This window comes from Populus trichocarpa, chromosome 10 (genome assembly GCF_000002775.5).
Source record: "Populus trichocarpa isolate Nisqually-1 chromosome 10, P.trichocarpa_v4.1, whole genome shotgun sequence".
NCBI lineage: Eukaryota > Viridiplantae > Streptophyta > Magnoliopsida > Malpighiales > Salicaceae > Populus > Populus trichocarpa.
The window spans coordinates 17,278,180-17,289,172 of record NC_037294.2 but is presented as its reverse complement, the minus strand read 5'-3'; the positions used below and the strand labels follow the sequence as shown (position 1 = coordinate 17,289,172).

Genomic DNA, 10,993 nt, shown 5'->3' with positions numbered 1-10,993 from the left:
AAACCTCCAAAACCCAAAACAGCCCAGCTGCTCTCTCTTCAGCAGCTAAAAAAAAGACGACAACACTCTGTTTCCTCTTCGAAAAACCTCAAAAATTTCTCATGTCGTAACATACCGAAACCAAATATGAACCTCACACTTCCTCACAAACAAAACCCACTTCTCCACTCTCCAATTCTTCTAACCCAAACAGCTCAAAACCCCCCAATTCTCTTTCAATTACCCACAAATCAAAGACCCCGAATTTCGCGCAAAAAACCCATCTTTAGAATCTATTCCTCTGCCAATGGAAATGGTTCTGACGGGTTTTCTTGGCCGATTCTCACTCGCTCTGTTCGCCTGGGGACGGAGCGGTTTTTGTTGAAACTCGGTGAGTCCGTCAAGAAGGAAACTGGGTTTGATGTAGAAGGGGGTAATGTGAAGGTTGGTGAGTTTGTGGAGCGCATTAAGGGTGATATCAAGAAAGGTGACGCTGCATTGACTCGGTTCAGGACTGAATTGTTAACTGATTTCGTGGATTGGAATAGATGGGAGCGTTGGAAGGTAAGACACCTTTACTTACTTATTTTTTATTAGGAAGGTGTTGGGAGATGAGATGAACCTGACATGATTTTGAATTTTAGTGTGCGGAGGTAAGTTAATGAATGAAGAACTTGGTGAAAAAAGGGCCATGGTATTAGCATTATTTAACTTGTTTATGTAGAACGAGGCTAAATTTGTTGAATGTTTGAAATTTTGAACAGATATAGCAACCAATGTTCTTTAATGATATGCATGGACTAGCTGTGGGACAACGGTTTCTATTTTGTGAACCTTATAAACTTATGGAAGCAAGTCCTGCATAATAAGTGATCGCATGCTTTCTGTAATGTTGTTTTGCTCATCACGGTTTGTCTTTCTGCCTTCAAGCAATTGAAATATAATATGGCAACATCTATATTCTTTTTAAAGTTCAATAAGGAACATACTATCAGAGTTCAATCATGGAAGTAAGATACCTCCGTGAAAAACTGCCAACACATCTTACAATCAAGTTGATTCTCAAAAAACTAGTTCTATGTTGAATTAATCATGTTGTGAACGTAAAGTGGTGGTGGGTATGCGAGATTAATGAAATTTGATTTAAGGTTGAGATTCCAATCCTCAGTCCCCCTTCCAGAATATGATGAAAAAATCACTTGAGAAGCATTCTGCTCTACACAACTTTGCAAGCAAGTGAAAACGGGTGATACACATGCATTGAAAGCACCTGGAGGATATGGTCATTGGATTTGAGAAAATTTAAGATTCAAGCAAAAGGATACAGTATTATAGCAGTTTGGAATAAATGATTAATAAATATAAATAGGTAACCTGGAACTAATACTTGTTCTTTTGGAGAAGAAAAGGACAGAACAATTTGTTATGAATAAAACAGAGGCTTAAAAACTTACTATTTGAGAAATTTGTTTTTTAAGAGTTAAAACCTTTAATACCTGTATTTTTTTTATTTTTTGATATTATGCTTTTCAAAGCACGAAGAAAATGACAAGGAGATAACATTTTTGAAGATTGGAACTGAAGAATGCGATTCATGCACCGAAACCCATAAAACCTTAATGTGAACCTTTTCAACCTTTCCTTTGTTGTCATTCCATGAGAAAATTTCTTGAAACTATAACATAGACATTTTCTACTTGCAGGACTTAAAGAATTGGGAGCCTAAACGAGTTGGTGCTTTGTTGCTCTATATTTTTGCTGTGATGTTTTCTTGTCAAAGAATATATGTTGCCATTCGAGCTCCTTTTCTAGACCAAGAAAGAAGAGAGTTAACAGAAGCTTATATGGAGGCTTTGATTCCTGAACCATCTCCTATTAATATTAGAAAGTACAGCAGTTTGGTTTTTATTTGCAAATGCAATCTACAAGAGATGAATAGGACTATATAGAACATCAAGTTGCTAATTAAGTTCTGTGTTTAATTAACAAATAATCCTGTATCTGATTTTTACATGTAGGTTTAAAAAGGGTATGTGGAGAAATACAACACCAAAAGGCCTGAAAATGAAGAAGTTCATTGAAGGACCTGATGGAACACTGATTCAGGACACTTCCTATGTTGGAGAAGACGCATGGGAAGATGATCAGGAACCTCCTCAGGAAAATATGAAACAAATCATTGACAAAGATGTGAGATTAAATGCAGAACTAAAGAAAAACTTGAAAGAAGACTTGGGCATTTTAGGTGAGTTGGTGATTCTGTTGGTTTTGGACATGCATAAACATGATAGATGCTTCAGTTTTGTTTAGTATGGTTTTGCCTCTGAATTTTTGTTATTTTTAGTTTATTTTCACTGGAACTTTGTGTCAGTGCTTGCTTAGTTAAGCATGGGAAATTCTTTCCTGAAGGAATCTTCTATCTGAAGTTTACACTTAAAACCATTTTGAGAACATATCTTTGGTTCATTTTTTTTTAAGGTATAAGGAAAATACATGCATTTTGTTGCCAATACTAGATGATAAATATAATAAACAGGTTTTTATAATAAACTTGCAAAATTATTCTATTTATCCATGTGTTTTTGGATTTCTTTTACTTGTTTTTAGCAAGATAGACTTATTCTGTAATCTATTCCCTTAGCAGTAGAAGCAAAAATGAACTGGATGACCAGTGAACCTAGTGATATTTGTCCTCTTGGTGATTGTAGTGAGTAATTGGAGGATATTCTTTCAAAAAAAAAAAAAAGAAGAAGAAATAACTGAGACTTGGGTTTAATTTTGTGATCATGCTTGCATGTTTTTTAATGCATTCTTATCAGGTGAAGTTCAGGAAAGTAAAGGAACGTGGCGTGAGAGGCTTCATATATGGAAGGAGGTTCTCAAAAAGGAGAAATTTGCTGAGCAATTAGATTCCTCAAATGCCAAATATGTGGTTGAGTTTGACATGAAAGAAGTTGAAAACAGCCTTCGCAAGGATGTGGTGGAAAAGGTTACAGACACGCAAGGAGCCAGGGCTTTATGGATATCTAAGAGATGGTGGCGCTACCGTCCCAAACTTCCATACACTTATTTTCTTCAGAAGCTTGATTCCTCCGAGGCAAGTGTTATTCTCCGTGATGTGGTGTTCAAAGTTGCATGGCTCTCAATTTCTTTAAATGGAACCTAGGTTTATGTGGAGTTTTGTTAGAGTTGGATTTCTCAAGTATTTAACTGTTGAGTGCATACAGTGTACACCCATGTGTGCCCAAGAAACAGAAAACTTTCCCTTTTTCTGTTTTTAGTAGCCTGTAATGGCTGAATTTATTCTTTAACTCGGGGTAACTTCTTTTTTTCTCGGCTAATCTGATACGTAGCTTTTTGATTAACTTCAATGTTAGATGGTTTAGGATTTTTGAAAAACAATTTGTCTAATTAGATACTTTGGGGGTAATGATTTTCATTGGTTTCTTTATGGTGCTCTACATCTAGATCTTTCTGACAGGTTCCTTGAACTTTCAGTGGGATTGGCATTTGGAGAGTGAATGCATCACCCTCTAATTTTATTCTTTTTCATTCATTAATCATTAATAAATTTTCTTCTTTCATGGGAAAATAAAGAAGGGACATTGATATAACCAGTTTTAATGATGTTATACATAAAATACTTAAAACTGGTGCTACCCAAGCAATAAATTGCAGTGGAATGGAAACATGTAGAATTCTAATATAAAGACATGCAGACTTTTTCTAATTCCGTGGGTTATTTTCTTACAGGTTGCTGCTGTTGTCTTCACAGAGGACCTGAAAAGACTTTATGTAACTATGAAAGAAGGTTTTCCACTAGAATATGTTGTAAGTTTGGGGTTTCTTTGTGCAACTGTGAATCTGAACCGCATGCCTTCTTGGCTTATTTTGATACTTTTTATTTGCATTTGATAGGTGGATATTCCCCTCGATCCATACTTGTTTGAGGTTATCTCAGGTTCTGGCGTAGAAGTAGATCTCCTTCAGAAAAGGCAGATACATTACTTTCTGAAAGTTCTGATTGCATTGGTGCCTGGATTACTGATCCTGTGGCTCATAAGGGAGGCCGCTATGCTATTACATATCACTTCTAAGCGATTTCTTTACAAAAAGTACAATCAACTTTTTGATATGGCATACGCGGAAAATTTTATCCTGGTATTGATTTAGTTTCTCCCTTTGTGTGTTTCATTTTCTTCCTGTGTGTATTTTCCCTCAAAGCATCATTGTCTTGGACTCATCCAGCCAGTTGGAGATGTTGGTGAAACCAAAACAATGTATAAAGAAGTGGTACTTGGGGGCGATGTCTGGGACCTTCTTGATGAGATAATGATCTACATGGGCAATCCCATGCAATACTATGAAAGAGGGGTGAAGTTTGTTCGGGTAACTATTATTTTTTAGTAAAAATTTCGAGTTTCTTGCTGCTGTGCACTAAATCTTTAACGTTATGATAAAACATGAAGTGCATAGTGGTTATGTATGTAACAGGGTGTCCTTCTCTCGGGACCTCCTGGAACAGGAAAGACACTTTTTGCACGGACACTTGCCAAGGAAAGTGGATTGCCTTTTGTTTTTGCTTCTGGTGCAGAGTTTACAGATAGTGAGAAAAGTGGAGCTGCAAGGATCAATGAGATGTTTTCTATTGCTAGGAGAAATGTAAGCTCCCTCCAATTATAACTTTCCAATGCAATATGATGAGTGAAAGGAATTTTTTAGATCATCCTGTAGTGTTTTATGATTTTTATATATATCTAAAGCCATCACACTCACTGTAACTGTGAAAAATAATTTAAATACCTTAATGCTCTGCCCTATCCAAGGACGGGCATTAGTAACTGTTGTCTATGTACAAGTTTTCAATTCTTTTGTTTGTTCTGGATGCTTCCTGCAGTTTACTTTAGGCATTAATCTGTTTGGAATTGATATGTCCTAGTCTGTATGTGTGCTCCCAAAATTCAAAGTTTTAGATTGATTATTTTTCATTATTCAACAGCTAAATGGACTTGGGTATTCCTTTTCACTTGTAATTTATTTGCATGTAATCATCATAGTAAGATTTAAACTGCGCTTTGCATTGTAGGTGACAAGGGGCCATTCCATTGATGTTGTATGGAGAATGTTGTAGGTGGATAACTGTCATATACGAGTCACAGAATTCCTGCCAGTGCCTTCATTTTCTCTAATATATTAAATTTTTTTAAAAAAAAAACAAGTCAAAATGAGTTAAATATGCTTCCTGCTATTTTAGCTTCCCGGTACTGCTTCACACCGGTGGTTCCTTAGTTTACTGATTGAGGGTATTTTGTTTAAGATGGAATTTAGGGTTCCAAGTTAAGATATCTATCCATTTCTCAAGATCGAGGTTTTATTTTCGTACAGTAGTAGTAGGAATCAGGTCAAGATGGAAATTGCATATTTTTTCAATCTAGAAGAGTACAGGTCTTAAAAATTTATTTTCCATGCAGGCTCCTTGTTTTGTGTTTGTGGATGAAATTGATGCCATTGCTGGAAGGCATGCTAGGAAGGATCCACGAAGAAGGGCAACATTCGAGGCTCTGATTGCGCAGCTTGATGGGGAGTGAGTATATTAGTTCAGCATCCTGTATATGTTTTCATTTCCCCCCTTTAAGTTTGCTCAAAACAACATTCTGAATAAAACTTTCATATATTTCTCATCTTGTTATTTGATTATTTTATTTACAACTAACTTGTTGAAGTTACTATATCCTATCATGATTTATAAAGCTGAGAAAGGAAGGTGACCAAAATACACAAATTGCGATGATTTTTATTTTTCTCAAACACATGCTGTTTTTAATTAGTGCCCAAGTCCAGCTTTTCTTTGAAAGTATTTGAATTGAGCTAGTAGATATGTAAGCATGATGTTTGTGTACAAAAGTGATGCGCGACAACTGTGGAAAATTAACTTAACAGGAAGGGAATCAAATAAATTTTTTGTTCTTGGCTGTGCATTACTGTGAAGCTGCATCATTTTTCTGTCTTCTTTTGAACTCAACTACTCGTGAAGGGATATTCACACTGAGCACTTTGTTCTGTATAGGAAGGAAAAAACCGGCGTAGATCGGTTTTCTCTTAGACAGGCTGTGATATTCATTTGTGCTACCAATAGGCCAGATGAATTGGACCTGGAGTTTGTTCGCCCTGGACGTATTGACAGACGTTTGTACATTGGATTGCCCGATGCAAAGCAACGAGTACAAATTTTTGGTGTTCATAGTATAGGAAAGCAACTTGCGGAAGATGTGGACTTTGGGAAGGTAAGTGCTAAGTGATTCTTCTCTTGGTTATGGTGTATGACATGATAGAATGCGATAGCATGAGTAACTTTGTCTAAGAAACGAGAGGAACTATAAGCAATGCAGTAGTGCTTAGATGTTGGCGGCATGATTTGAATCTAAATTAATACGAAAACATGGTCAACATTTTATGTTGAAACTTTATCATCTTGAATATATCCTGCTACACAATGTTTTCATTTTATTGCCAAGATTTGGGACTATTCCTCATTTTTTCCTGAAAGACAGGCATACTAGACCTGAATTCAGATTAGATCAGACTGGCAGACTCTTGTTTAGGTAGCTCTGTGCTTGAAGATCTCAATTGATTTCTACTTTATAACTGTGTGGAGATCTTCACAGGGCAGGGGAGTGAGTCTCCAATCCATTGATATTTTCTCCACAAGAAATAGAACCTTATGCATTTACAAATTTCCCTTTTAGAAAGGAAATTGAGCGGTTTTTCTTCACAATTCTTTGGTCTCATACGGCTTGTGTGTGTGTGATGCAATACATGATATGCTCACCAAATTTCTTGTGAATAAACGGAATGCTTAGCCCTTTACATTTGAGGTTTTCCTTCTTCAATACCATGGTATTAATTTTTAGCTTACTGTTAGTGTCTATGTTTTTCACTCTGCAGCTTGTGTTCCGTACTGTTGGCTTCTCGGGAGCAGATATTCGGAACCTGGTCAATGAAGCTGCAATTATGTCTGTAAGTTTCTGAATCTTGTCAAAAAAATATAGTTACTAGCGGAAATATTCCCCTGGTCAACCTCTGGCAGAAACATTTTATAATCTTAGTGGCATGTGGAGATACTACTGTCATATCTTTATCTACCATTTATCTTTATGGTATATATTAGGACATTTTTATTGCTGAACACTAAGTGCCATGTGTGGAGCATTATCACAGTTTTATAATATTACCCTTCAGCACAGCAGGGTTTAAAGAAGTACATGGCATGTATATCATGTTTCTCCATGTTAGCCATTCATTGGATATCATCATTCATTTTCCTGACTCATCCCCCTTTTTTCCTGGTTCTCTAGAAAGAGAAATGGAACGTGGCAGATGAGTGCATGAGATAATGGTTCCTATGTGAGAGAGGGAGGAGAAGTAACAGGTCCATTTAATAGGGGTGGGGCCCATTGCTAGTTAATGTAGTGAGCGAGGTCGTGGAAGCTTTTTCTTCAGTTCAGATCTTAACTTTAGAGGATCCTGTATTTCATATATATTACATAAACAGTCATACAAGTTGAACTGATTGAAAGGCTTGCTGAATTCTCTAGCAATGCAAAACATAATGTCTGATCATTATTGCAGGTAAGGAAAGGGCATTCCAAGGTCTACCAGCAAGACCTCGTTGATGTGTTAGATAAACAATTGCTTGAGGGCATGGGTGTACTTCTTACAGAGGAAGAACAGCAGAAATGTGAACAAAACGTATGTCTTTATTCATTCTCATGAAGTGACAGGGGGGTCTATAATTGTGTTTAAAACTAACCTCCGAGTTGATAATCTTTCTTATTAGGTTTCATTTGAAAAGAAGAGCCTGCTGGCTGTACATGAAGCTGGTCATATAGTGTTAGCTCACTTGTTTCCTCGCTTTGATTGGCATGCATTTTCTCAGCTCCTTCCTGGAGGCAAGGTGAAATTTCTGTTTGCAAGCTGGATTTGTGATCGCTGCTACTCAACTGCTGCAGTTTTTTTCTAACCATTTCTCATTTCCTTCCCTTTAATTTTCATCATTTTTGTCCAACACGAGCAGGAAACTGCAATATCTGTTTTCTACCCACGAGAAGATATGATTGACCAAGGATATACAACCTTTGGCTACATGAAGATGCAAATGGTGGTAGCTCATGGTGGACGTTGTGCTGAACACCTTGTGTATGGTGAGGATATTACCGATGGAGGAAGTGATGATCTTGAAAAGATAACAAAGGTAAATGTGGTAATTCGAGTATAATATTTTCTGGGCACTTTCATGGGCCTAGTTGCCTGCCACTATTCCCATTTTATGGTAAAGGGGAATATTAAGGTAGCAATTAAGAATCGCTAAAGTCTCTTAGATAAAGATTTTATGTAGGCATTTTGGTTGTTGTCTTTCAACTCTACATTTTCTTGACAGATCGCTAGAGAGATGGCAATCAGCCCTCAAAATGCAAAGCTGGGCCTCACTGCTTTAACAAGAAGAGTTGGACTCATGGATAGACCAGATAATCCAGATGGCGAGCTGATAAAATACAGGGCATGTTCTTTAAACTTTTACTGAGTTCCAACTAAAAATATGCTCTCTGTATTCTCATATTTTGTTTAACTCAATGATCTTGATCAACTGATTCTCGTTTGTATTCTCCTTCATGATGTTAGTGGGATGATCCTCATGTGATTCCTGCCAATATGACACTTGAAGTATCTGAGCTATTTACTAGAGAAATGACAAGGGTAAGTAATTGCTTCATTTTGTACTAGAGTCATATGCTCTTTAACAACAACATAAAAAAAGTTTTCAAGTTCTGGGTGGAAGTAGCTGGGGTGAGGGAAGGGATCTGGGTCAAGTCTCAATTTCCTGTACTGCAGAGACATTGTGCTGTTTTCTGTATGACCTTTAGAAACCTGGCAGATCATGTTTAACTGTGGCCTTGCCAATATGCGTGCAATAATATATGCTGTTACAGGAAAAAAAAAAAAAAAACAGAGAGAGAGAGAGAGAGAGACTGGCAATCTCTCAAGCTTTCATTTAATTAATCCTTTAATTTAATGGTGATCATGCGAGTCTAACTGAAGATAAATGTGCTTACTATAACTACACACACGACTCTTTATGATGGTAGTTCATGTGATCAAATCAAAGAGTATATCACTTTAGGTAGCAAGACATTTTATATCTTTTAAAAGGTATTTGCTTGAACATTTATCCACATTTTGTTGTAATATTTTGCTAGCTATATAAAATTATTTAGCAAAACAGTGAGTTTTGATGTTGGTGGTACTGTGGGTAGTATGTTGAAGAGACTGAAGAACTTGCGATGGAAGGATTGAGGAACAACAGGCATATACTGGATGTGATTACCAAGGAACTATTGGAGAAGTCAAGGATAACTGGATTGGTATGCTATATCTTACACAATGTTTACGTTACTCTTTAACTAAAATGGGTTTTACAGCATTTTCTTTCACTATTGTTTGTATGTATTCCTTCCAAATTGTTGAGTTCTGTTATTGCTTTCTGATACATGTTTATAACTCTGGAAATCTTATTTTAAATGGTAAAATATTCGAATTCTTTCGTGGCTTATGATGATATGAAGGCCATGACTATAGTCCATGGGTTTTCAAAACTTTTCCTTCAATTTTTAACAGTTTGCATCCCAATTATCCTTGGATATTTCACAATGAAATGAGGATTTATGCCCCTTTCTGACTATTCTCCGTTGTTCTTTTTTATTAGGAAGTTGAGGATCTAATGAAGGAGCTCTCTCCAACAATGTTCGAGGATTTTGTAAAGCCATTCCAGATAAACTTAGATGAGGTACTGTTTTAAAATGCAGTGTCAGGCACTGTTTTTCCTCTTTCTTTTTTATATCGAGATCTGAGATAAACTTTGAGCTGTCGTCTGCATTATCATTTTCTAAACAGTTTTTGCATTTTAAAAATAGAACTTCTGTTAATCACATTTGAATTATTACTCCTGGAAGGTAAAAATTTAATGTAATTTCAGCTAGTTAAATTATTTGCTCAACCTGCACCATTGTTTTTTATCAAGGTGCACCCAATCGCACAGATGGATAAATTTTTGTTATGTCTCTAGAGTTTTACGGTAGTGTATTGCTTCTTCTTGTTGGTTTCTTCTAAATGGCATTTTCCCTGGATTTATGTTGTTACATTTCTTCTAAACACAACAAATCTATATTCCTCTTTGCCTTGTACTGAATTCAAACTCCAACCATTGGTCATCAGCTTTTGTTTTGTTGAATTCTTTAGGAGGGACCGTTGCCACACAATGACAAGTTGCGATATCAACCACTGGACATATATCCTGCACCACTCCACCGATAATGACACATTGCAATACCAGCCTCTGAACACACACAGGGGTCCATTGATGTCGAAGGTTTATGGACTTCAAATGGTAATCGTAGTCCCTGAAATTGCAATTTCTGTCTGCTACTTTGACCATGGAGTTGAGAAAAGAAGTTTGTTGTTTTGCTGCTAAAAGTCAACAAGCAGCGACTTTGACACTTTTCTTCTTGAAGCCAATCTCAGCCCTGTAGCGGACAGGGCGTGTTGGCTAATTGGTGAGCAGAAGTTTCCAGGCTAGGAAATTCTTAGGCACATTCAATGCGCTGAAGGCCCCGATGCTTCTCAGTTGGGTTGCTTGGAGTAGTTTTGGCCTCATCAACAGTTATTGCTTTGGACAGTGGATGGGGTTCAGCAACATGTCGCTGCCAGTTTTGTGTTATTCATGCCAGTTTTGCCAACAGTTATTGCTTGATGATAACTTTTGCTCACCAGAAATGTTTGTTGTATCGCTTCTGAAGATTGTCAATCTGTGTACAGATTCGAATGTTCAAAATCCATTTTGTACACCAGTTCAAAAGGTGAAGCAAGCAAAAAACATAGGAATGGGAAATGAACGGTGGCGGAATATACTTGCGTTGCCAGCATATACCAAAAAAGCAATTTGACAATATTCTCATCTCCT

At 36.8% G+C, this 10,993-nt stretch overlaps 1 protein-coding gene across 2 annotated transcripts; it reads left to right on the top strand.

The window, feature by feature from the left end:
* Positions 1 to 10,979, top strand: LOC18102652 (ATP-dependent zinc metalloprotease FTSH 12, chloroplastic). Of its 2 annotated transcripts, XR_008060369.1 has the most exons (20): positions 1 to 543; positions 1,683 to 1,867; positions 1,998 to 2,224; positions 2,799 to 3,076; positions 3,733 to 3,810; positions 3,898 to 4,140; positions 4,228 to 4,368; positions 4,474 to 4,641; positions 5,451 to 5,563; positions 6,047 to 6,263; positions 6,925 to 6,996; positions 7,609 to 7,728; positions 7,817 to 7,933; positions 8,054 to 8,230; positions 8,417 to 8,536; positions 8,659 to 8,733; positions 9,291 to 9,398; positions 9,740 to 9,820; positions 10,273 to 10,420; positions 10,555 to 10,979. XR_008060369.1 is itself a non-coding variant. In XM_024610882.2 (19 exons), exons 1-19 carry the CDS (start codon positions 127 to 129, stop codon positions 10,345 to 10,347), a joined length of 3,012 nt encoding a protein of 1,003 aa, XP_024466650.1. In that variant the 5' UTR covers positions 1 to 126; the 3' UTR covers positions 10,348 to 10,979. The 2 variants fall into 2 exon arrangements, 1 of the variants encoding a protein (XP_024466650.1); XM_024610882.2 differs by having other exon boundaries at positions 10,273 to 10,979.
* The last annotated feature ends 14 nt before the right edge of the window (positions 10,980 to 10,993 follow it).

What these genes read in the sequence shown, in the direction of transcription:
- LOC18102652 (XM_024610882.2), top strand. Translation starts at nt 127, where the DNA reads ATGAACCTCACACTTCCTCACAAACAAAACCCACTTCTCCACTCTCCA. An exon ending in AGAAGCTTGATTCCTCCGAG is followed by an intron (nt 3,077 to 3,732) that starts GCAAGTGTTATT and finishes ATTTTCTTACAG; the next exon opens with GTTGCTGCTGTTGTCTTCAC. An exon ending in ATCTTGAAAAGATAACAAAG is followed by an intron (nt 8,231 to 8,416) that starts GTAAATGTGGTA and finishes TTTTCTTGACAG; the next exon opens with ATCGCTAGAGAGATGGCAAT.